General features: G+C 39.4%; 2 protein-coding genes across 5 annotated transcripts; one reads left to right on the plus strand and one right to left on the minus strand.

The window, feature by feature from the left end:
• Positions 1–428: 428 nt before the first annotated feature.
• mia3 (MIA SH3 domain ER export factor 3) lies at positions 429–14,494 on the minus strand. Of its 3 annotated transcripts, none has more exons than XM_077552969.1 (28): positions 14,139–14,494; positions 12,799–12,932; positions 12,640–12,726; positions 10,445–12,539; positions 9,606–9,941; positions 9,061–9,191; positions 7,246–7,377; positions 7,104–7,125; positions 6,947–7,035; positions 6,777–6,854; positions 6,569–6,679; positions 6,401–6,472; positions 6,216–6,320; positions 5,631–5,753; positions 5,468–5,555; positions 5,334–5,386; positions 5,155–5,245; positions 4,934–5,072; positions 4,376–4,538; positions 4,257–4,292; positions 4,118–4,185; positions 3,927–4,012; positions 3,477–3,590; positions 3,052–3,096; positions 2,925–2,971; positions 2,022–2,090; positions 1,323–1,722; positions 429–1,236 (listed from the first exon to the last, which is right to left on the minus strand). In XM_077552969.1, exons 1-28 carry the CDS (start codon positions 14,257–14,259, stop codon positions 1,004–1,006), a joined length of 5,268 nt encoding a protein of 1,755 aa, XP_077409095.1. In that variant the 5' UTR covers positions 14,260–14,494; the 3' UTR covers positions 429–1,003. The 3 variants fall into 3 exon arrangements, with proteins under 3 accessions (XP_077409095.1, XP_077409094.1, XP_077409096.1); XM_077552968.1 differs by having other exon boundaries at positions 2,022–2,093; XM_077552970.1 differs by lacking the exon at positions 2,022–2,090 and having other exon boundaries at positions 14,139–14,491.
• Positions 14,495–15,083: 589 nt separating this feature from the next.
• taf1a (TATA box binding protein (TBP)-associated factor, RNA polymerase I, A) lies at positions 15,084–23,428 on the plus strand. Of its 2 annotated transcripts, XR_013289455.1 has the most exons (12): positions 15,084–15,231; positions 15,333–15,532; positions 15,657–15,820; positions 15,909–16,022; positions 16,115–16,313; positions 16,518–16,639; positions 16,728–16,886; positions 16,961–17,027; positions 17,121–17,244; positions 17,332–17,486; positions 18,428–18,568; positions 23,410–23,428. XR_013289455.1 is itself a non-coding variant. In XM_077552798.1 (11 exons), exons 2-11 carry the CDS (start codon positions 15,406–15,408, stop codon positions 18,478–18,480), a joined length of 1,284 nt encoding a protein of 427 aa, XP_077408924.1. In that variant the 5' UTR covers positions 15,084–15,231; positions 15,333–15,405; the 3' UTR covers positions 18,481–19,206. The 2 variants fall into 2 exon arrangements, 1 of the variants encoding a protein (XP_077408924.1); XM_077552798.1 differs by lacking the exon at positions 23,410–23,428 and having other exon boundaries at positions 18,428–19,206.
• Positions 23,429–26,845: the final 3,417 nt, after the last annotated feature.

Genomic DNA, 26,845 nt, shown 5'->3' on the forward strand with positions numbered 1-26,845 from the left:
CCCTTCGCTCCCTGCTGTTTTACTGGATTTTGACTGATTTTGCAAGGCCTACAGAATATTTTCTATTGCTAAGAACATGGAACCTACCAAAAGAAAGATTGGAGTCTATATATATATATTGGTATACTTCTGTTTATGTTTTTGCAGCAATGAGCATTAGAATTATAGCTAAGTTTCATCATTATTAGCAAATCTGTTTAAAACACTGGGGAAAAGAGCTTTTTTGCAAAAATGACCCTGGTTGATATCTTATACTCTGCTGCCACCTGCTGGCCGTTTTTTTGTAATAACTACCATTCCTTAGCGTCGTCTTCAGGTTGCATCAAAGCCTTCTGTATGCTCGCATTTAAAAAAAACAACTAAGAAACGTGAGGACCATGGAAATATTTAAAATAGGTTTGACGGAGCAAATGAGTTAACTGATAATATAAGACCAACAGTTTTTGCATTCTTTATTATTAAAAGGTTCCTACCAACATAGTAAAATAAGTTATACATCTGGCCATCAAATTACACATTTGCTTTACAGTCGGCCTCAGAGGAAACTTTTGAGGAAAATGATGTTTGATCCTGAAATGCTAGAAGCGAAACCTTTCCATTCCCGCTTTTAAGAAATAATTTCCACAGGAAATGACATTTAAAAACCTTTAAAAACCATTGCTATGTATATATATATTTTAAACACAAATCCTTTGACATACAATGAATTATTGCACAATAAAATGTTCAAAAAGAAAAAGTGGCAACCTTTTCAGCTCGAGTATGTGGAATTCCCCATACAATCACTGATAATGCTTTCGTTTAAGGACCATGTTTTATAAATAGCATTTTAGTTTTTATTTCTTGGCTGAAATATGAAAGTCATGATATATATATATATATATATATATATATATATATTTTTTTTTTAATCTTGATTAGCATGACAAGTTTGTGGGGAGTGTTGAATTCCACAGCCACACTTAGTGGCATTTTTCATTTCAATTTTCCCCCCAATTTTGTTTTAAGGCTCGACCATGGCTGGCCTCGCCGAGTCCTGAGAGGCCTCCCGCTTTGGGGGCGGACCTCCTGCCGAGCCGCGAGTGGCGGCGGGAGGCTGGCCAAAGGCTTCGCTACGACCGGGATGTGGCGGGACCACCGGCGGCAGGTCCGGCAGGGGGCCACCGTGCTCGCGCGGCCCTGGGTAGCGCATGTCAGGAGGGAATGGGGGGCGCGGTCCCATAGGCCCACGAGGACCTGCGACGGAGAACGTACATGAAATTGTTTCATTTGTACTTTGTTAGACAAAAAAGAAAATAAGTGTAACTCTAAACACAACATACCATGTGGCATCGGCCCAAAATGATGAGGCGGACGGAACGGTGGCGGCGGAAGACCCCGTGGATCCATGATGTGACCTGGACCGGGTCTGGGTTGGAATGAGTGTCCGTTGGCAGGGCGGGGCCCAAAGTCTCCCCCCATCGGGCCGGGCAGCGGCATGCCCGGGTGCCCGTTGGCGGGCAGCGGCGGCCCAGGAGGAGGCAGAGGCACATTCGGAGGAGGCCCGTGCGGTGGATGGTAGAGGGGCGGTCTCGGATGTCTGTACGGACCGCCGGGCGGCAAGCGGCCGTGGGGTCCCGGAGGAAAGAGCGGATCATGGAGTCCAAGGCCAGGTGGTGGCGGTCCTTGATTCATGAGGCCAGGCGAGTCCCTGATGGGTGATGCCAGGAAGGATCCAGGACCCTGAGACAGAGAACAAGTGTGCTGATGTTGACCATGCCCTGGTTGCCATAGTGACAAAAGCTCCCAATAAAAAGCCACAGCAAGCTCACGGAACCCTCTTAACCAGAACCAAAATGATTAGCCGAGAAATAAGCACCGCCGTCATTAGGCTGCTGCTTGTTGTGGTCGTGTTAAAAACACTCAAAACACAACATGCAGTCAGGCCTGTTAAGCAAAATCCAGGTGAGGTTAGACAAATGGGAGTGGGGGGGGCCCTTGCACACCTCACACGGAGACCACCAGACAGCCTCATTACTCACTGCCTCGGGAGCCTCTTTGGAGGCATCAGCCTCATCCTCGCCTTTTATGTGAGGATCTACTGCTTGGGTCTGCTTCACAGCAAGGACATATACAAAAATTAAGTCAAGTACTGCTAGGAAAAAAATTCCATTGTCCTAAAAAAGAAAAACTTTTTTTTATTTACATGCCCTGTGCCAGTGTGAACTAGTTAACCCCAAGGACAACATGAGTAGCTCTTGAGTCTGTTCTAAAAATAGTTCACCAGTGATGGGACTGTGACTTGCTCAGATTTAAAATAGAAGATTGTACATGTTCTTTAACATGCCAAATATATTTTGTTTAAAAATAAAATAGTGCTTAATGGGGGAAAAAAACAGTTTTTATTTAACCAAATATTTCAATTTTATGTTGTAATTTTAATACAGTACCATGATACCGCTATATTTTTGCTCATCGTAATCATACCGTTAGAATGTAATAATGGCCCAACGCGTATTTATTATCCATTATTTTTGCTTTTGATATGAGGTACAGTGGAACCTCCAAAGTTGAATTCATCAAAAGTGGAACAATCTCAAGTTAACAAATACTCTACCCCAAAAGTCAAAATTTGCTTTATGAATACCAGCAATAAAACACTAGGTGGCAGTATTGCTATGCAAGCATGCTCCTGTTTGCTCCACCGTTAACAAGGCCGATAAACATTTTATGATGCAGACCGCATGATCCAGAATTCATCCATTTCTATTTTTTCAAAATTTCTAAATAAACTCATAACCTGCGTTCAAATTTTGAGGTTCCAATCATGCGCCAAACTTGTCTCTTCGCTCTCAAAAAGAAAATCATATCTTATACCCATTTATACTACAAACAAGAAACACTAAAGGAGGGACTACATGAAAATAAATGATAATGTGACTTACAGAAACATCCAAGTTGGCAGGTGATGAACTGCGGGGGCCCGACATGTCTAACAAGGAAAAAAACAAAAAACGTTCAGCATTATTTACGTTAAGAGGTTTGATAAGCAGAACATAGCACAAGCCTTACCCATCCCAGGATAGCGACTGTGTGGGTCCGATGGTGGGCGTGGACCTGAGGGGGCGACAAAGAAAAGATAAACAACCCACAGCAGACAGCACCTGAAGTTGTTATGGGGTAGAAAGAAGGTCAGGGTTTAGATGCAGAAGAACACAAATCAAATGACAATAACAAAGAAACGCTCTGTGGAGGTTCTTTGAAAACAAGGAAGAGGAAATCAAAACAACAATCTTTAAGAATTCAGGAAATGGAGGAGGTCAAGTCAAAGGTGCCCAAAGAGGATGTGAACAACCAACACCAAGAACTGAAGAGTGGAGAAGGCTGAAGAGAATTTGAGGAGAAAGCTCAAGTGGAAGATGGCGAGGCAGGGGCGGGAAAAAAAAAAAAAAAAAAAAAAAAAAATCAACGTTGGTGAAGGAACCTGCTCAACTCACCATACGGATCAATTCTTCGCCCTACTGGGGCCGAGGGAGGGCGCCTGGGACCCTCGATCATTAACGGAGGGGATGGCGCCCCCCCACTCACTGGAGAGGGCCCGTATGAATCGCCTGTTGTGATCAAATCAGCCGTTTACCACAAGAACAAAACAGACGGTACTACTTTCACTCCAAAGGTCCAGCTGATGCAACCTTAAAGATGAAATCAACCCAAAAGTTTTATTTACAATAATATTTGGGATGCGCCGCCAGTAGCCCAAACATGGCGTTCTGATAACATTTGTGGAATACAAATCGAGCGGCAAGCGGGCGGCCATTTTGCCACTTGTCGACTGAAAATGTCATCACGGTAGCTCAGTGCTCAGGTAACAACCAATCACGGCTCACCTGTTATCCGAGTTTTTTTTTTAGTCATGTTAACGTTCGCAAGTGAACGTGCCAGCTCACCTTGGCGAGGGTTAGCAGCTTGTCCCGAGTTGGGTCTGAAGAGAGGGGCGCGGCGCTCGTTCAGCTGCGACGTCAGTCCTGCCAACCTTGTGAGGGAAAGACGCCGCAAAGCAAAGTCAACTTTTTCCATTCTTCCATCTTACGCTGCTAAAAAGTCAAAATTCATCTTTCAGCCCATAGTGTCGACTTACTTCTCACGTAGCTTGGAAGATTCAAGCTTTTCTTGATTCAAAGCTCGCTCTGAGTTACGAGCATTCACCTAAAAAAATGAACTCAAAATTAAAAACAAAGCACGCATTCCTCACTAAATGGAAACACTGTCCAGCATACCCAGTTGGAGTGAGTCTTGTTTTCCTGTTCTTTTATCTAAAAATAAATAAATAAATAAATAAAACACACTCAGTAGGGCTTGATGAAAATGTCGCTATATTTACTCAATGCGAGTCTACCTGCTCTTTATAGACTTCCTCCGTCTTCTTCATCTGCTCCTCCATCTCATGAATGCGCTGACGCAGAACTTTGACTTGCTCCTCGGCCTCCACGGCTTTGCCGCCCACCTCCGACAGCATGTTCTCTTTGCTGCGGCGCTCCAGCTCCTCCTTCGTGAGCCTCCTGCGAAGGGTCGGGGCAAAGCGGATTATTGAGATCCGATATTCTGTTAACGTTCAGAAATATAGCTGTGTGTCACCTGCATAGTCATGATAACTAACATTAGCACCCTGCAGGATAACATATAGAGATTGAACAAAAGTGGTCCAAGGGTTGACCCCTGGGGTACTCCACGTCATGGCCATTTGATCAGATTAGTAGAAAAATCAATGGACCAAATTGTAAATGGCTCTATCCCATTGACGCCTTTGAAAAAAAAAAAAAATTAAATGCTGCACCCTTAGCCAGAGAGCCTCAAGTAGGAAAATAACAGTTGGCAACCTCTACGGCTCTAATCACTTTTTACTACCACATGTTGTGGTGCACATTCCCATTGACATGTCTTCACGCAAACTTACTGCTGCAGAGCGTTCTCCTTTTGCTGGTACATCTCCACCATGATTTCATTCTTCTGCTCGAGGACTTTGAACTGGCCTTCCACATGGCTCTTCTCACTTTTGAGGGTTGCGATGCTGTGTTCAAGCTCCTGGTGTTTTTCTGTGTAACGACGAGATCACATTCCAGATAAGACATTGTTCTTTTGAGACAACATGCATCGTGTTCTCCGTGATCCGCACACCTTCCAGAGCCTTTCTCATCTTTTCCTCGTTAAGCAGTTTGGACATGAAGCGGTCACGCTCCTCTTCGATCACTGTGAGCGTGGTCTGGACCTGCATCATGATCATGACGGCTTAGGACTACACAAAAATATATATTTTTTGCAATCCTGCCAGAACTGCTGAATTTGAGTTTCATTACCCTGGAGACATCCATCATCTGTTTGATCCTGTTCTTTACTGCAGTCTTCTTATCTGTGAAAGCCATGAGAATGACATCCTAACCACCTTATTCAAAATCTGTTTTTCAGTCAGTCTTCCTTATGCCAGACTCACCAGGTGCTACTTCTCCATTCACCAATACCTTGCCGTCGTTTTTTTGCAACTCACAGGCGTCGAGGTCTGCCAGGAGCTCGGACAAAACCTGCCATGAAAAGCTTCGAGTGTGAGCTGATAATTTGGTGGAATGCTTTGTCGGATAGAACAAAAAGTGCAAGACCTCCACATTGTGATCTTTGAGCACCACGGAGTCCTCCAGCTCTTTCTGAGCCTTCTGGTAGACTTTAATCTGCTCGCTCAGTGCGGTGTGTTTGTCCTCCCACTCTTTTATGGTTACTTTAAGCTAGAAAAATGAGAAGGGGAAAAAAATACATTGCTTAACAACACTGTGAGGATGCAGCCTCTGTTCAACTGACAAAATGTAATCAAAAGTCGGACCAATAATGCTCGCTAGTAAATAAAAAAAACAATAGAGGAGAACAAGGCTACCCTGTACAGGCAGTAGGCCACACTAAGGAGATTAATTTGATTTGAAAATAGTCTAAGCCAAGGGCAAAAAAAAAAAAATGGACCACCAAAGCAAGGGACTGGAAAATAATACCTCAAATAGGGTAAGCTAATGTTAGCATGTGTGTTTATATTTGTCATTCTTGCCACATATCCTCAAATGTTGCAATTACTGCTTTGGTCAATAGAAAAGTGTCAACACGAAGTGTAGCCACGTCACGCCAAAAATAAACACTGATTCATGCATAACAATTTTAAGGACTTGTACTGGTTTGAAACCATCCAAAAATATTCTTACATTTTTATTCTCTTCTTTCAGTCCTGCATACTCCTTGTTAAGGCTTTTGTGCTGAACACTGCGTGCATCTTCCCGGATCTTGGCCTCATCAAGGAGTACGGTCGTCTGTTGGAAAAACGTACTCCGTTTATTATTAGACCCCTTGAAATCAAATGCGGCCAAAAAGATTACGTCATCATCTGTACCTTAGCTAAAGCTTCCTGAACTTTCTTTCTGCTCAGCTCAAGCTTCTCGTTTGACTTCTCCAATTTTTTAATCTGTTTAGAGACAAGTTTCAGAGTTAATCAGACAAGACAGTTTAAACATGAACAATTTTTGATGAAAAAATAAACAACAACAAATAACCAACACACCTTATTGCCAATTTGTATTGAGTTTTCTTTTTCTTCATCTATTAGTTTTTGGTATGTCTTCTTTTCCTCCAACAAGCCCTCGTACCTTTTTTCAGCTTCCGAAATCTGACTCTACCAAAACAAACAAACAAAATAAGGAATATGAAATACTGTAATAAATATATTAAACAGTAACCTGCATATAATAATATTTTGTGTAAGGCATTACCTCCAATTTTTTTGTCTTTTTCACTGCACAACTAACAGCTTCTGCAGAGTCCTTTTGGGTTTCTTTCAGCTCTTCAGTCTTTAATTAATAAATTATTTTTTTTAAATACACAAATAAACATTTTACAAAGTATTCTGTTGAAGCATGTTGACATTTTGTTCCAGGCTTACCTGTTTCTGGAGATCATTCATTCGGGTCAGTGCATCATCTTTCTCTTTTTTAAGTGCTCGGATTTGAGTGGCCATCTGTTTTTCATCCACTTAAAATGACAGGTATCAGTTAGCTATAAAATTACTTAGCGGTCTGTCCTGTGAAAATAAAACTTACCAAGATATTCCCTCCTCTTTACCTGCAAAGCAATTATTCAAGTCAGTGGTTTTATCTGTGGCACAATTATGCCCACAACAAGAGTGTTAAATATCAGAACTGAAAATCACAGAGCCTCACCAACATTGGCTAAAATGCTTACCACTAGCACGGATTTCCAGAAGAAGATGGTGAAGGTTAGTAGGCCAACCACAGCAGTGATAATGACAGCCTGCCAAGGACAGCCATACAAGGTTTCCCCAGGCTTCCACTCTTCCGGCAGCAGTGAAATCACCTGAGGACATACACATGAGTCGACCATGCAGTTTAGATTTGAGTAAAAGACTATATGCTAGAGAAAATAATGCTTTACTCTTTCTCAAAACGGGGATTGACTGATTTACGAATGTTCACTAATTGGTCCGCAATCACTCTTTAGCATTGCGAAATGTAGGTGCATAATTTTGATTTGTCTGTTGTGCACATCAACATAAAAGGAAATACGTAAGTGTGAAATGCAGTCAAGTTGTGCGGTGTGTAAATCATTAGCAAAGGGGGGGAGCTCGCATAATACATTCTGCTTTTTAACACGTCAGCGCATCATGGGGCATATGCAACGTTTTTTGTTTATACTTACATGTTGAAGCTCCTTTATAAAGAACATGTATATATGCTCGAGTTCCATGAAAGATCGTGTTAGTATATTGCGCTCCATGTCGATCTTTATTCCTTAAAATAAACCAAGTACGCTAGTTCAACATTTGCTAGCTTCTGATGGTGATCTCAACATGGACGTCTATGATGCTACAAAACAACGTTGAACGAGTACGCGTGTGAATAAACAACAAATATAGGAGAAAATATTACATCGAAACGAGTGTAAAATTTAACTCGTTAACGGCAGTTGAGCTAACGGTAATGAACATCCGGCACATATCGGGTAGCTGGCAAGCAGACCCGGACAGGTTACGTTACAAACAGCAACACGAAGCTCAATTAAAACAAAACAAAACCAAAAACGTGGGTAATAGATGAGTGTCGAAATGATCATCCATGCCAAAATAAGCACTAGCGTTTCTGCTAGCTAGCAGCTAAGCACCGGCTGTGTTGAACTTCAGCCTTGCCAGTCAACAAGGCAGGGGGAGGGGCTACGTGAGACGTTCAAGTTGACTCGGAATTTTCTTATTCCTCTGCTACTTTCTTTTTAGCGGCTGGCAAACAACTGACGTTAATTATTGTGTAAAGCGGAATAAAAATAATGTAGTCAAGTGAAACCCAAAGCATATGAGCTTGTTACCAAAAGTAAAATACATTTATCTCCTCTGACTCAATACAGCATTCCCCCTTTGCCTCAAATATTAACATCCACTGTTAACGTATTATCATATATTTTTAAAGAGATATTTTGTTATAATCATTTATTGTTCCTTCAACGGCGTAAAACAGTGGTTCTTAACCTTGTTGAAAGTACTGAAACCCAGCAGTTTCACTTTATTGAAAATGAAAACATTCAGAAAGTGTGTCCCTGTATTTACAATTCAGAACATCTGGGCATTGCTGATATTTCCGCACTGCAAGGGCTTCATTTACATAGTGAAATCAAACGGCGTACTGTATTGCTTTTGACTTTTACTTGCGGACAAACCAGGCAGATTGTTATAGCATTCAAACGACATTTCATGACATTTTGAAACCAAAATAATCCTCACTAATCAAATTAAAACGATCCAAAGTCCAACGCTTTTCAATGAGCGGAAAGCTTCCTTTCACAGAGTTGACCGCCATTTTGTCTTGTGACCGCTATATCTTCATTGGCCAAGTATGTAAAAACTTACAAGGAATTTGTCTCCGGTAGTCTGAGCTACACTAATATTGCAGAACAAGCACCAATAACAAATAATTGGAACCCAGGTTAACAACCACTTGCTTAAAAGGAAACGCCTTAACGAAACAAGTAGTTCTTAGCTGTGATACTCACAAGAATGGTCCACTCGGCAATTTTAGCCTGGATCACTGTAGCAGCCCAACCCAGAAAAGTGAACACATCTGACAGTAATCCCACTTGATCCTCAAGAAATTCAGGCCGTGGCTCGATGGAGTCCAAAGACCCTGTATAAACAACATTAGATGACATTATGGAATTGGAAGTGTTAGTGGAACAGACAAACATTACTGAGTTGCGGAAATCTATCACTCTCGTAATTATGGGGAAGCCAGCCACAGGTGCTTCATAGAAGACACGTATTGTTTGATTTACTCATCCCCAGTGCATGTGAATTAACCATCCTGTGTTAAAACTTGAGACACCTGAAAAACTGCTCTGGGGTGAGTCCACCACCAATTGTCACCAAGCACAGAAATGACCCAGATGCAAGGAACTGCAGTTGAAAGGAGTTTTTTTTCATAGAATAAGGCATCCCAATTGGTGGGATACGAAGTAGTTGACTACAGCCATGCAATTGTAGTTCAACAACAAATGCAAAATATTAAAAATGTCTTGTTCAAGTGATTTTGATGACCAACCTGAGGACAAGCGCTCCACTTCTCCAAGACCCTTTTCTAAGGGACTTTCCAATGTGGCTTGAGGAAACTTCTCGTCTGCCACGCTGAAACCCGGCTGGTTTTCGTTATTTTTATTGAAGTGTCCACCATCTTCCCCCACACTAATATCCGGTGTGGTATGCTCGTCGTCCAAGCGGTTCTGCACTTCTTGATCAATTTCTGCCGCCTGTTTCACAAGCTCTGTTGCAGTATGGTTGCCATCATCACTCTCCATCTCTGGCATGTCAGGATTCTTCTCCAATTCGACAACATGAGGCAAATCATCTTTGACGCTCACGTCAGGTTTGTCTGTAATGACTGAAAAGTGAATGAGAGAATGGAGATCAGAATTAGGACAGGTAAGGTCACTGAATGCGTTGCGACGCAAATAACAATGGCGGCGTACGTCCAAATAAAGTTTTTACAAAATGTATTAAACTGGAAATGATTTTTTTTTTTTATGAATCTCATAGTTATGTTGGTAACAACCAAATAAATAATATAGAGCAAACTTATCATGACAGTTTGGGTTCCTGGTAAGTATTGAATCAATTGTGTAAAATTGCTAGTTAAACAAAGGTGGCCAAAACATGCCTAATTAAAATTAACCTGCACTAATAAAGTAACCACCAGAGGATGCTGGAACTGCACAAATGGAAATGAACCTGACCTTTTTAATTAAACGTTAAAGTTGAGATAAAAATCAAAGATGTCCACCACCATTCATGAATTATTTATTAATTTCCCCCACAGTCTATCAAGGAAATGTCAAATAGCTAAACATAATCCCAAAACACATTCATAATAAAATTCATGCATACCCATGTCAATCTTAACTTCGGTTTTCTCTTCTGCCAAAGTTGCGCTCTCCATTGCTGCAAAATGCTTCTGTCCTAAACTGACTGCCAGCTTCTGGAAGTCGTCCAGTATTTCCGTTCCGTTAGCCGCCATATCCTTTAGCTGCTTCTCATCATATGTGGGGTGCTTGCTATGGAAAATCTTCTCATGCAGCATGTTCTCAACTTCATCCAAGATGGTACTTTCAGAGGTTTCTAAGATGTCCCCAAGCACATCTTCGAGGTCTTGCGCCGTCCCTTTATGTGCGAGACGGGTGGCCTTTAACTCAGTGTCCAGGTCCGAGAACATAGACTCTACTTTGTAAAGATTGTTGAGACCAAGAAACTTTTGTAAACGCAGCATCTTCTGTTCAGTGTGATGACCGTGCAGCAGAGTCAGCCTCTGTATGCTGTCGCTGTAGACTGGCTCAGGGTGCGAGGTATCACGTGGACTTGTTTCTGGCAACGGGTTGACTGAAAGTGCATTTTCATCTTCAAGTAGCTCTTCTCTTTCCTTACGTTTGTCTTCATCCATATCTGCTTTTTCCTCATCCATATGTGGCTCGTTCTGTTGATGGCGTTCATAATCTGAAAGGAATTGCTTTTGAAGTAGGACGTCAGCTAATGCTGCTTTATTGTCAGGCTTATTAAATGAATCCAATGTCTCCTTTGAAGGCACGTCACGGTTTGTTTCGGGAGCTTCGTATGTTTGAGTTTCACTTTGGCGTAAAGCTTCTTTCAACTCGTTTTTATCCTCCATTACAACCCTGTTGTCATGCGTCTGTTCTTTAGCGACGCCGACTTCTTTTGTCAGCTCATTCTTCGGACTGTGTTCTGTTAATTTCTTGTGCGATGCAGCTTGAGGTACTGATGCAGAATCAAATGCACTGTGAACGTTACCCTCGCCTTGACGTAGCAGCTCATCGGCAGGTTTTGGTGTTTCAGCTGGAGTTTCTTCATGCTTCATCGCTAGGCCGCCACCATTCTCCTCGGGATCAAACAAGACTTCCTCAACCTGTGTTTCCATTTGATCTACATGAAGAGAATCTAGTGAATCTGTAGATATTGGATCTAGGTGATCTGGCGCGGCGTGATCTTTAGGATCTGAAGAAAGAGAATCCAGTGACCCAGTATGGAATGGACCAAGGTTCTCTGGGTCTTTGTTTTCTTTAGGATGTGCAAAGTGAGAATCAGGTGAAACTACAAAGACTGATTCGTCATTTTGTGGTTCCTCTTGACTTAGAGGAGTTTCAGACTCAGGTTCTTCTTCCAAATCTTCTTCTTCTGAACTTATTTCTTGGTCAGTCCACTCTGGGTCACTCTCAGCAGAAACACTCTCATCAAAAGGCGTTGATGTGACCCTCTCATCATCAGGTTTTGCTGTGTCACCTTCTGCAACTATGGAAGTGTCAGCTTCTTCTTCTGAAAAAGGAAGCAATTGAGTTGCTTGTCCCTCGTCAGCGTGTCGATCAGAATGATCTTCAAACACTTCATTCTCCTCCTGTTCAAATGGAGTGACTTTAGTGGTGGCTTCAGCATCTGTGGTGACAGCATCAAAAGTTGATCCAAAAGTAGTTTCTAACTCAGATATTTTCTCTCCTTGCGAAGTTGAGCCTGTAATATGTTCCGATGCAAGATCATCTTTGGGTAGAGATTCCTCCTTGTGTTCTTTGTGAACATCTTTGGTTTCACGCTCTAACTCCGCATCTTCAAGGAAAGAGTCTGTGGTGGTTATTTGCTCATTCGTTTCGTCATCAGCAGCGTCGTCAGTGTCATAGGGTGTAACGTCTGTGTCAGGCACGTTTTCTTCTTCTTGAGATTCATTTTCCAAATCGAGTTGAAGAAAAGAGGCACTTTGATCATCTGAGGTCATGTCATCCTCAGTTCCTTCTTCACTGTCATTCACCGCCTCCTCCTCTGGTGGCCTTGTGTCTATCGCAACGTCCTGTGGCACTTGGGTTTCATCAGGATTCCGTTTATTTTCATTATTGTTCTCCTCCGTTGAAAAACTCAACAGTGAATCTATGTCGTAGTTATCAAATTGGTCTAATCCTGTGTCAAAACAGACAAAATCTGTTTCCTGTAAAGCAAAGAGAAGACATTATTTGTCTTTTCAAAAATTAAAATTTAAATAATGTAAATTTTAAAAAAACTGGATTTTTTATTTTAACATATTCTACCTCTGTTGGAAGTTCAACTTCTTTATCTGTATAAACATGGTTGACAGCCAGGAGGTCCATTGGGAAATATCCAAAGACATTTCCAACCTGTGGCAAATAAGTGCACCCATGAATTGAGAGTTCTCCTCAACATTTAATCAAAAAGTAGAATATACTCACACTCCCGGCCCACATGTCAGCCCTTTGTCCTGACAATTTATAATATACATAGACAGTCTCTGATTTCTTGAATGACAAGAACCGACAGTCCGGTCCTAAGAAATCTTCCACTGCTTTTCCCCGACAAAGGAGCACTAAAAAAAAGAGAACGTGTAGAATTTTGGGTATTAACATACACAGGCCAATACAGTACATCCTTTGCTATGAATCCCAATATTTTCCCTCTTACAAATGAAGCAATGATGAATAAAACACAGGTGTTTGCATACAACTATGTAAATATAGCCATGCAAAGCTTCCCAAATTTTGGAAATGAAACAAATGAAAATTGAATTGTTGCACAAGCTTTCTCATCACTTCTATATTCGGAGACTGACTTAAGTTTTTGGAGTCAAGCGCATACTCTGACTCTGCTCCTATTCAAGGATTATGCTTTTGTTTTTAGATGAAAGTCACACCGTCTTTTTTGGCCTATGTTGAAGCTATTGTCGCGCTGTGGCAGATATGATGACGTCAATAAGTGTTTTCGAGATTGGTCAGTATAGTCCAAATCTCTAGGTGAAATTTATATAAATTAAACTATCTACCGCATATACTGTGCACCCTGCATATCTTAGAATATCAAACTAATCCGAAGTACTTGGTGCCAACTACTATACTAAATGTTGCCTGTTGAAAATGTCATTTCAGGGAGTCCTTGTGTAACCTTTTACGCTTCTGCTCGTCTCTATAAAGTGCCAAAGTGAACCTGAGATTTCCATAAACACTAGTTTATTGAATAAACCTTTAAAGACGTTGCATACTTTAATAGAAAAGTTATATCATATGAATAACGAAAAATATCAAGGACGCTTCTATGCAGTTTTGTTTACAAATCTGACAAATAAAAAAAAAAAAGTTAACAGTTAACACCGATTTGCTTAACAACATCGTAAAAAAAATACATGTGCAAACGTATGTTGTTGACAAAACTCGTGCTTACAATACCCACTGATGCTCATTGTTTGACATTTGTATTTTTTGTTTGTGGTGCTATTAGCGATTAGCCGCTAACGTTAGCTAGCCAGTAATGCAGGCCGGAGCCAACGGGAAACCAGCCAACCAAGCTACATCAAGGCTAATAACCTTTACCAGGAATCGACAAATATTCACTTTAACGAACCGGCCAGCAATAGCAATGAAGTCGCAAAGATAAAACAACAGCAGTCCGGGTTATCGCAGTCGCAAATATCGACTGTCAACAGGTCAAGAGATAAGGCTCAGTTTATGGCTAGCTGCTTTGGGATGGATGAAGGAGACATCCCCGAGGTTCTGGTTAACTATCAACAGGAAAAACTTACTGCTGCACTCCTCATCGGCGCATCTCTTAAAGTCGGAGAATCGCTTCTCCAAGGCGGCGGTTGAGATAAAATTAAATAAAAGTAATAAAAAGCCTTTTCGGTAAAAGTGTTTAGCTGCCATGCTGGCAGTAATGGTGAGCACTCAGCACTGGAGCACTGGGGAGGGAGGCGACACGTCAGCAAGCAGATCAGATCCGGCTGGGTGTAGGCAACTCGGCTCGGTTTTCCCTGCACGCTGGCCGGTTCACTTTGGATTCTTTGGCTGATCATATCTGAGGCAATGTCGCCCATATGTCACCTCAAAAAGCTGAGGTTTTCTACTGAACTTCATATCTATTAAGTAAATGCTGTTATGTATTTTGGACAACCTGCTCACTTTACTGCAAGCAGGCAGTGCACTATATGCGGACAGCAAAAATGTGAGCTTGCTGACTAGTGTGACATGACGGTGGACATTTACGCTGGTGTTTGCAAAATTTTTTTTTAAAGACACTTATTTCTTGTACAAAACTTTTGGCACTTCACAATAAGATCCAGAGTGTCATCATTCTGTCCTGAAATAACCTTCAGGTTTATCTATAGAAGAGGAAACATGCTTTAAATGTCACGATTAAATAGAATTATATATATCCTTTATTGTCCTGATTTTTACAGACGCAGTCCATAAACGAAAACAAGCCACACTTTAAAAAAAAAAAAGATACAAATATTATTGATACACAGAGAAGAAATTAAGGCATTGCAGCAGCTAAATAAATACATAAATAAATCTGTTAACTAATTAATTGATAAAGTGATGATTTTGCAGAATTGGAGCAAGAATTTTTTGTTCAGGAGAGCACTGCACAGTCTTGAAATTAGTATTTGCCACATTATATTCATTGCATCCCATGCGCGCCTTCTAAATTTGACCTGAAGGGGGAAGCGTCGTGCAATCGTGCAAATATTACCTGCCTAAACAGATAGTAGAAGAAGAAAATCCTCATGTGGAGGAATAGCATTTTTATGTGGTTTGTTTTCGAGAACTTTAATATTTAAAGAAGTAAACGTTTTAGTTTCATGTGAACGAATCTGTAATACGAAGAGCTCACAGGTAGGAGCCAATTTCAGTATTAAAAAAATCGCCAATTTTGACACTGTCATTCATAACGTTAAAGGTAGTACTTTGTCAACTTGTTATATTTCAACCTTCAGGTGGAGGTGCTGCAATCATCAAGCACATGATTAAACATATCTATCAACAAAAAGAATAACTGATGTGCTTACAATGGACGACCTAGAAAATGAGCTTTGGTCGCCTGTACAGTTTTATGAGCACAACGATTCATCAGAGGACAAAGTGACAAAAAAACACAAACAGTCTAAGCTTCCATTGGCCGACCAATTCCCTGTTGGTGAGTAGAACATACACTCATACATACATGAATTGTTTTTTTTTCTTTTTTTCATTATATTCTGCTTCTGTATCTTCAATGTTAGGGATAAGGCAATAAAATTGTTCTTCCTTTGTCATTTCAGAAACTGTGAATGAAACAGGTTTTCACCGGACCACAAGGCTTTGTCTTGAGAAAATCAGAGAGGCGATGCTGCATCACAGATGGGAGGAGGCTGCAGAATATATGGCGTGTTACCCTCAACAGTTAGAGGACACAACTGTTGGCCAGGGAATACACTACAAAGAGGTACATTTGTCTTTGGCTAGGGACCAAGTAAATGAGGACTAACTTGTCTAAAGAAATGGTAAGTAATGAAGGGATGTTTGCTTTTCAGATGATTTGGAGACTCGCCATTGAAATCCTTCATCATCACCCTAACTCAACGATGGATGACTATAACGTCATCTATGAGCGAATGAAACATTCAGGAGTTAGACATTACCTGATGGTATGTTGACATCATCACCATACGCATGCACCATTCTACTGAAACTTTGCACAGTACTGATATTTTCCACATCTTCTTCACCGCATTTCTAGATCTGTCTGGAACATAGCTTCCACCTACTGCTTCATGACCAGATTGAGAATGCCAAGCGTCACCTCTCGGTTGCTGAAAGCTGGAGGTATGGCAAAGAGTCGGCATGTCAGTTTCAGGGAGCTAAACTGATCCAGGCCTACCGGAGTTTGCTGGATTACATTATCTGGTGCGACAAGAAAAATGCACCCTGCATCGCCAGTAAGTCGACACCGCTTAGCATGTGTTTAATGACTCGGGTTCTTATGTTACAGTCAAAGATCAAAGTGCTGCAATTATTCTCTGGCTTAACACTGCCATCTAGTGGTTAGTTCCATTATTAACGGAGCTTACCTATATACACAAATGGACTCTTTTGTGTTTTTTTATTTACCATATAAATATCAGTTGTTTTCTATTTTCAAGGTTTTACAAACCCCGGAAGCAACCAAGACATGCACAATTACTTTAGACAGGCTTCAGTCAATTTGAAGGAGATTTTAAAACATCCTGGTGTCTGGGATCCCTTCATACAGAGTTACGTCGAGGTAAGCGAATTCAATGTGCGTTTTGCAAATGTAAATCTTGAATTGTACTCCGTTGTTATCTTGTTCATGTGAACATTTTTTTGGACAGATGCTGGAATTCTATGACGCTCAGGGGGAAGCGAAGAAAGTACTGGAAGACTACGCATATGACAGCACGTTCCCGGCAAATCCAAATGCGCACGTTTATCTGTACCAGTACTTGCAGAGACACAACGGATCAGTGAGGAAATTGAAAAAAGTTTTAAAGGTATAGCCACAGTGTGATCAGAAATTCTTTAAAATAAGCTCAAAGCAACTTGTTTGTAAATCTTCCTTCTTTAGGTTCTCCATACTTTAGTTCCAAGCCATGAGCTGATGTTGGACTACAGTTCTTTCCTGCTTCACTCAGGTTAAGAATTTAGTACTGAAGTAGCTTGTTTGAATGTAAAAAAAATATTGATGAGTTTGCCTAGCGTTAAATATATCATTTGTATGCCTACAGAGAAAGCAGAAGACGGCAGGAAGGCTCTCGGAGTTCTCCTTGAAATGCTCGATTATGCCTGCTGGAGGACAAATATGGACGTGTGGAATTGTTTAAAAGGCGTTATTGACAAACTACAGTTACAGTTAAGACATTGAATTCACCTAATCCAAGATGGCCGCGTCAATGCGGGGGGCTTCATCTGCCATCTTCATTGTGCGTGTCCAAACAGAGAGGACTGGAAGGAGGCGGTTGCTGAGCAGATGGCAGCAAGGAAAGGATGGTGGGCCGCACTGCACTTTACAAGGTTTCATGCTACGGAGGATGCCGCGCAACGACCCCAGCTGATGGCGTTGAAGGCATCACTCTCCAAGATCCTCTGTCCAGGTGCGATGATGTCACGCTGTTTGTTTCTCACTACTTTCGAGATGTTCCAAATCAGCGGATTTTCTTTGTTTTTATGACCTGATAAGGCATGGTTGATCTTTTTAAATTGAAATTAGATGATGTGAAAATACTCACTCCACAATAGAAAACAAGAATCGAATGGCTCATTATATATAGATTGAAGCTTTTCTACATAGCGGAATACAACTGAAAGTGTCAACTGCGAATCTAGTGTTAAAAAATAAATTGCTTTACTTTTCCGTTCCCTGAATGCATAGTACGTCGTAATGCATTTAATTAATAAAGTAATAATGACATTAATCCTTCTCATATATGTGTTTATATTACCAGTAGTTAACTCATTCACTGCCATTGACGGCTATAGACGTCAAAAATTCGTTTAAACTATTTCTATTAGTTTAACATTTTTCCCCACTTTTGCTAACAAGTGTATGAAAACCTAAGGAAAAAAAAATATTGTAAATTTAGAACAGATATAAAATTTGTGATTAATCGTTAGTTAACTAGTGAAGCGATGTGATTAATCGCAATTAAAAATATTAATCGCCTGACGGGCCTAATTAATTTTTTTAATTAAAAAATAATAATAATCATAATTAATCGCATGATAACTTTATATCTGTTATAAATGTACAATTAAAAAAATCTAGGTTTTCATAAAAAAATGAAATTAAATGAAAAAATGTTAAACTAATAGAAATAGTTCACATGAACGTTTGACGTCTATAGTCGTCAATGGCAGTGGATGAGTTAAATGTGTGCCATGTTTAGCACATTTACCTTTGGTTGCACTGTTTATTATTATTATTATTTTCATTTATTTATTTAAATGATTTGGGCTGATGTTTGATGGGCTGATTTGATCGGGGACCATCTTAGATTTTTATATATTTGTCTCATTATAATTTTTGTACTTTTAGAAATGAGGCTCACATACTCTGCTGGACAAATGATCAGTGGCAAGAAAACCTGAAGACCACAACTAATCAATTTTATCGACTAACTTGGGGATGATGATCAAGATCAATACAGTACAGTCATTTATTTTGGAGCAAGACAAGGTAATACCCTCTTCATCCACCATGGGGCGCTCTTGCATTTTATTTTTTTGACTTAGCGGTTGACATGACCACCTTTTCTGGACAGAAAGCAGATTTAGCTGTTAGCCAGCCCTCATGGGTATTTTATGTTTTTTTTTTTTTTTGTAGCATTTTGTTGGAAGTCTTCCTTCTGTCCTCGGCTGACTTTTGCCGCACCACTGAAGCTACAAGTCGGCGTGTACGCACACAACGCACACAGCCTCTGTTAGCTCCGTTGTCATGAAAGATTACTCAACCAGCACAGACCTCACAACAGCCCAGTGTGCTTTAATTTGGACAAGCATGACCGAGTGTTGACAGCACCATGTGTGGAGCAACAATAGCGGTCATAAACAACGTCAAATGAAAGGGAGCTTTGAAATTGTGGTTAGGTGGCACAGCGTAAGCGCTAATATTTAGCGCGCACACAGTAAATTGCGGTCAATATCTCCCAGGCTAATGTCATATTTTGGAGCGTACAAAATATTATTGTATGGCAACATTATTCATGGCTTTCCCGACGCTATGCTTACTCCTTTGGGTCCGTTGCACCAAAGCGTGAAATAAAAGTCTGCATGGAGCAGCATGCCAATTTAATAAATGAAAGTGTTTTGTAATGATTCTGCTTACTTGATTCTGCTTGCCACAATGTCGGCTGTGCGGCGTGTGTGTGTTAGTGTGCGCTTGTGTGTATGTGTGTGTGCTGCTTTGCAGTCATTACATAAACCAAAAGCCCAAAGCACTTGCCTGACCATAGAAGCAGCTGCTGAAGAGATCTGGGGATACAAGTCGCATGTCATTTAACAACTCAGAACTCCAAACAGTCACCACTTTCGATTGGGCTGTGCTCGACATTTATTATTAGAAAACAATTTCTTTTACGGTCCGTTTTTACACTGTGATGACACAAATGTGACATTGTCACTTGGGCCTACATGTCACAGATGCACCTTAAGGTTTTGCTCGGACCGGGTTACATAACCAAACTCGGCTTCAACATGGAGACCCATCCAGTAGGGGTGGGAATCTTTGAATGTCTCGCGATTCGATTCGATTCAGAATCGATTTTTTTTTTTAATTCAAAATGATTTGATTGACAGTGATTTTTGCTTCAATCTATAGATGTGCAAGGAATTGTAATGATCTTAATCAAAAATCGATTCTGAATCAAATCGCAGACCCAAAAATCGGAATCGAATCGTGAGACATTCAAAGATTCCCACCCCTAGTGAATACCGCTACCAGGTATCGATAATGACATTATTTCAAGTTATCAGTACTCGTGACAATGGCCAATATCGGTATCGGCTGCCCTCTTGTGGCCGTTTTACAATCAGGAACTAGAAATTAGAAGAATAAAAACTTTCAATTTCATGCAATTTTAAGGAAAAATTCTAGATTAGTATGTATGTCTTTCTTCAATATGATCTGCCGTCGTTTTTTTGGAGGTGACATTTGATGTACCAAAAGTAATAGTTGTGTCGGACTCTGTACTTGGTGTCAGTATTGGTGACTACATAAACAAAATCGAAATATTTACTTCACAGTACACGATGAATGGTCCTTTGGGATAACTTTACCATACAACATGAAAAAAAACAAAAATGTGACCATCTTAACTCTTTGACTGCCAGACGTTTTCAGAAACGGGATGTCGCCAGTGCCAGCCGATTTAAGCATTTTGACTGATCTTTCAAGGTCCACAGAAAATGTTGTGTTTAGACTATGGAAACACACATACTACCGGAAAAAAAAGTTTGTTTCTACCTTATTCCGTTCTTCAGTAATCAACAATAGAAAATGGTTAGTTTCACCGAAATGCTCTGTTTTGAAACAAAAAGCGGAGAAAAAGAGCTTTTTGTGAAACGATGTTATTTCATGCACTCTAGTGAATTGTACACTTCTTTTTGTCCATGAATGATGCCACAAACACCTAAATAGTGCTTTACTTCTGTAATACACCACCACCAACAATGAAAAAGTGTTTTTTGGTTGCAAAATGCGTTTATTTCCATTCAACAGTGTAACAATTTGACAAAACAATTTCGCAAACTATTTACAAATGTGTGCAACTGTGGTACTATTTACAATTATGTGGATGTTTCAAATACAGTTTTTCTTTTTGTAACACTGCCCTGCGTGCAAGGAGACGGAGCAGGATTTGCACAACAGATACGTTTCACTTCGATTGTCCGTTTCGCGTGCAGACGTTACACTTTCTTGACGGCCTTTTTTTCCGGGGAATAGCAAGTAGCAGACTGTACCCACTACTCCGATGAATATGCATTGGACTCGGGGCACTCTTCGTCGTCCGATTGAACGTCCGCCTGAGCGTGCTCGGTTGTGCTCCGCGTTTTCCGGTGTTAGCATCGCTAGCCCGTGAACCTTTATGACGTCGTCATAGCCGCTGCGTCAGCGCTTCCAACTTCGGCGTCAACCTCGGAGTCACCAACATCATCATCGATGATGATCATCGTCATCATCAATGTGCTCTTTAGCGTTGGTCGATGCCTTTCGTTTTTGAAAAAAATTCCCAAGTGTGAGCTGCTTGCAACCGGTCGCCATTGTTCGCTTTTTCAGCCATCTAGCTCCGCCTCACGTCTTCTACTGCCGCGTCAACGCTTCCAACCTCGGCGTCACCATCATCATCATCGATGATGATCATCGTCGTCATCAATGTGCTCTTTAGCGTTGGTCGATGCTTTTCATCTTTGAAAAAAATTGGTCGAGCGTGAGGTGCTTGCAACCGGTCGCCAAGTTCTCTTCCCTTCCCCAGCCATTGTCCCCTCTAGCTCCGCCTCACGTCTTCGACTGACGCCTACCCAATCTTGTCAAAAGAGAGTCATTGCTGCCATCTAGGGGCCAAAAATAGTCATTAGGCTAACTAGATCTGCTTGAAACTTTCACCACAGCTGGGCAAGGCTTTCCTCCACCCGTTTCCCCAAAAAAAAAAAAAAAAATTGGAGAACGTCTTTGGCGGCCCTCCGTAGGTTTTTACTAAACGTCATTTAACGTTTTTGGCAGTCAAAGAGTTAAAAATGTCGGTGCAAAACACAACCTGAATCACCATAAAAACCTTTCAAATACATCACACTCATCGCAGCATAAATGGAATTCAAAGACAGAAACTATAAGAAGAGGTCAACGTCTATCTTTTCCCTGCAGGGAACCATAAAGGAAGCCAACTAGTCATCAAACACCCTCGTGTCATTTTTTTATTTACATGTAAAAATCCCCAAATATCACTTGAACACGCTCATTACGCAAATTTTAAGTCTTTTATGGGTATTGTATTTTTTTAAACTATCACAGCAGGTTTCAAGGTGACTGTGATAACAAAAAAAAAATAGTGAAGGAAAATATGTTTAATTCATTGCCGAGCCTAGAAAGGCACAGCATATTTCTTTGTTGTGCAAGTTTGACATTAATTGAATTCCCCCAACCCCTCCTTCCACTTCCACCTCCACCTCCACCTCATCTTCCTGACACAGAAAAAAAAAAAAAAAAACAGACAGCAGTTTGTACTCCGAGTCTTGCTCGGCGAGGCTCAGTGGATTTGTAACCTCAAATCCAGACTGTGACAAGCGCAACTTCTCTGCAAATGCACGACATTTGGAGTCGTGTACGTTAAGGGAGCGCAGGGTGTTAAAGGAGACGTGGAGGGTTGAAAAGCTCTTAAATCAGCTTTGCATCTGGGGCTTAACATACTGATGTGCTTGCTTGGCGGTGCCGCGTTCTTCAAAGGCCAACCAGTTAAAGGGAAACATTAGGCTGCAGCCAGAATCTTCAAAACGCCGCACATGATCAAACCAGCAAACACCAGTCAAAGGAAAATCCATCATAAGTCAGAATGAAAAAGAATCAGGATTATCAGAAGTCTAATAATTACGTTGCTTTGGTGCAATTTATTCAACGCGTAATTGCTGTATTCCCTTTTGAACAGTTTAACAAAAAAAGCTTTCAACGCAAAGTACCGGCAGATGCTAAGACAAAATTGCTTGAGGGGAGACATGTCTTGCGGAAGTTTTGGGAGGAAGAGAGAAAAAGAAATAAAAAGATTCCCAAAATATCCCCCCCGTACTGTGAAGTTGAAATTTGACAACCGCAAAAGCTTTGTACTCAAGAGTGCAAAAAATAGCTTTCAATAATGTATCGGAGGAATAACGACTGAGCTGATTTCTGGGGAGCTCAGCTGTAGTGGGCTAGAAATAGAGGAGAGATGTTCGATACCACTTTTTTCAGACCGATACCAGTCACTGGTATGATACCATATACCGACACCACTAGCACTTTTGATGCATACAATTTCCTAAAGAAAACAATTTTGGATCATTTTAAAGATTTTTTTTTTTAAACGCATTTCCCCTTAAAATTGCTTGAAATTAATTACAGATGGGCAAGTACCGATACCTGGCCTTTATTCAATCGGTACTCGCAGTGGCGACCGATTTTTACCTGTTTTATGAACAGGAACTAGAAATTAGAATAATAGGAAATTAGGGCCAGACCGATATTGACTTTTTGAGGCCGATGCGATACCAATTTTGGGCCGAAAAAATATACAGATTACCGATTAATTGGCCAATATTAATGAAATAAATATATAATGCTTTTCAGTGGGTGTCAATTGTGCAAGTGTAAAGGCTCTCTTGCATAAAAATGACCATTCAAGGACGGCACGTCATTTTTTTTTAACAAGAAACCAACATTAATAAGACCTAATTTTGTACATTTATTTTCATAAAAATCAACTCACTCAAATCTTTATTATTGAGGTACTGTTTGTCATGCATATCATTCCAAATCCGCATTTTTTTTTACAGGGCAGTGTGAGACCCACTGCCAGTGCAACAAAGACAAAGTCTGCCATCTAATGGTGAAAGGTGATATTACAAATTAAAACTCCAATTAATCCCTGCATATTCTAATATTTGTTGATTATCTCGCTCTTTATACACTGGACCCTTTAAATAAGATTGCTCATAAAGTCTAGGCAAATCTGTAACACAAATCACTTCTATGGACCTTTAACTCATTCACTGCCATTGACGGCTATAGACGTCAAAAAATAATTTTAACTATTTCTATAAGTTTAAAAAAAATATATTAAATTTTAAATTTAACAGTATGAAAACCTAGAAAAAAATATTGTACATTTAGAACAGATATAAAATTTGTGATCAATCGTGAGTTAAGTATTGAACTCATGCAATTAATTACAATTAAAAATTTTAATCGCCTGACACGATTTAAAAAAAGAAAAGATTATAAAAAAAATTTAATCGTAATTGAATCGCATGACTTCACTAGTTAACTCACGATTAATCACACATTTTATATCTGTTCTAAATGTAATCTGCTTATTCCTGCCGCATTTTTTTTCAAAATAAAAGCCCAAAATTTAAAATTTTGTTTTTCTCCTCTAATTTGTATATTTTTTGGACCGACTCAAACCGTTCCAAATTTAAACTGTTCATCAAAATTTCAATATGAAAGCCAAATTTTTTTTGTTTTTTCTCTTTTAATTTCTAAATTGTTTAACCAATTTAAAGCATCCCAACTTCAACATGTTCAGCTCATTCCATGTCATTGTATATCATTACAGATCATTCAACAATTTTCCATTCAGCCTCTCAGCCTTCACACGCAATTTCTCCATAAATTGCATTCTCTAGTTATAAAAATAATAGTAAAAGTAAAAAATAATAAAATGCATTCAATAAGTGACTAACAAAACAATTGCAAGAGCTATCCATCATATTTGAGATCATTGATGGATCATGGAGGCACTTAAATATCATGACACATCATGTACAGTTTATAGAGAAAAAAAAAAAAGATGAGCGGAAAACGAGAGGTGGAAACGCACACTCCCACATTCATGCAAAAATACATGTGGCTTTATAACATTTTCCAACCATTCAATTTCCCGCTGTGACCACAAGGGTCAGGTCACACATATGCTTAACCGAGGAAAGGTACAGTGGCAGTGGGTGTACTTAATGGTAGCTAGGTTACTAAGGGGAAACATATTTCATACACACAAAAAAAAAAGTGATGTGCAGGGGTAAGAGAAAGGATGGAAGCAGAAAGCTGGAGCGCCCCATGCAGGCCAAGGTGATATCTAAAGTATTGATAGAAATAAAAAATAATTAACTCATTCACTGCCATTGACAGCTATAGACTAAAAAAATATTTGAACTATTTCTATTAGTTTAACATTTTTTTCCATTTTGTTAACAAGAGTATGAAAACCTAGAATTTTTTTTTTCATTTAGAACAGATATAAAATTTGTGATTAATCGTGAGTTAACTAGTGAAGTCATGCAATTAATTACAATTAAAAATTGTAATCGCCTGATGCCCCTAATTTTTAATCATCTTTTCTTTGAGAAAAAAAAGTTTAATTTTTAATAAAATTTTTGTTTTGTTTTTAAGAAAAGATTATCGCCAGGCGATTACAATTTTTAATCGTAATTAATCGCATGACTTCACTAGTTAATTCACAATTAATCACAAATTTTATATTTGTTCTAATACAATGAAAAAACTCTAGGTTTTCATACTCTTGTTAACAAAAGTAGGGAAAAAATATTAAATAGAAATTGTTAAAATGAATATTTGACATCTATAACCGTCAATGGCAGTGAATAAATTAACTCAAGAGTATGAAATTCTTTATATTTTTTATTGTACATTTAGAACAGAGATAAAATTTGTGATTAATCATGAGTTAACTTGTGAAGTCATGCAATTAATTACGATTAAAACATTTAATCGCCTGACGCTCCTAATTTTTAATAATCTTTTCTTCTTTTTTCAAACCGCGTCAGGCGATTACATTTTTTAATCGTAATTAATCGCATGACTTTAATCGTTAACTCATGATTAATCATACATTTTATATCTGCTCTAAATGTACAATAAAAAAACATTTCTAGGTTTTCATACTCTTGTTAACAAAAGTGGGGAAAAAATGGTAAACTAATAGAAATAATTCAAATGAATTTTTGACGTCAATGGCAGCGAATGAGTTAAACTACAGGTGTTGAGCCAATCCGGATGCCGGCGGAATCTTAATAATTCATGTCAGCCTGGAATTCTGTTCTCCTTCCTTCTTCAATTTTTTAAATCATTTCCCTTTGCATGTGCTCTATTTTGTAGCGCGTTGACAGAGTTTGACGCAAAGTCCCGAGATTTGGATCGGCACTTCTCAAAACCCTGGAATGCAATCAATTCCATCCCTTAAAGCCTTAGGTGAGCGCTGTTGGCCGAGGCGCGCTTTGCATTTCACAGTCACTCCACTAATGCGCAGCACTGCAGTGTTTGTCCACTCTGTTGTGAGCCCGTGCGATGTTTTGACTACAAATCTTCAGGGTTGATCTGCTTCGACATCTAATGCTTACAAGCGTAGCTTCGATATACTGTACGTTCACGGTACGCTTTAACGGGCCTTTGCAAAGATTATAATGTCCAGTTTTGATTGACTCTGTCCAAATATTCAACAACATAAGTAGTCAATATGCTCATTATCGTTGTGACTGGTTGTGTATTTTTTGTTAATGTGTTTGAACAATTCTTAACTCATTCACTGCAATATTAATTTTGGCTTTTATTTTGAAATTTGGAATGATTTAGCGGTAGGGATGAGATGAGCAATTTTAATACAAAATGGTTTTAAAAAGTGAAAATTTAAGGAAAAAAAACAATAAAATATAAAGTTTGTAGCTTTTGTTATGAGATTTTTGAAAAGATTTTGAGGTAGGGATAATAAGAAAGGTTTAAAGTTCGAACAGTTTGAATCAGTCCAAAAAATAATAATTTGAGGAGAAAAACAAAAATCTCATAATTTTTTACTTATATTTTGAAATTTAAAAAAATGCATTAGTGATAAACACTATAAAGTCTGAACAATAAAAAAAATAGAAATTAGTGGAGAAAAATAAAACCTTTGTTTTAGGCTTTTGAACATTTAATTTGGAAAATTTGGGATAAGCTGATCAGTTTAAATATGTCCCCAAAAATGTAGAAATTAGAAGATAAAAACACAAAAAAAAGTATTTTTTGATTGAAGTTTCATTGGTGTTTTAATAGTGAAAATTTGGACTTTTTGCTAAGTGTAAATTTTTGGCATGCGCTAGACTGGCCCAACATGACAAAAAATGAAGATTTGGCTCAACCTGGATATTATATAGTGAGGCAGGTTGGTTTTTGATTTAAAAAAACAAAAAAACAAACTAAATTTGACTTTGATTGCAG

The sequence above is a fragment of the Vanacampus margaritifer genome, chromosome 19, assembly GCF_051991255.1.
Source record: "Vanacampus margaritifer isolate UIUO_Vmar chromosome 19, RoL_Vmar_1.0, whole genome shotgun sequence".
Taxonomy (NCBI): domain Eukaryota; kingdom Metazoa; phylum Chordata; class Actinopteri; order Syngnathiformes; family Syngnathidae; genus Vanacampus; species Vanacampus margaritifer.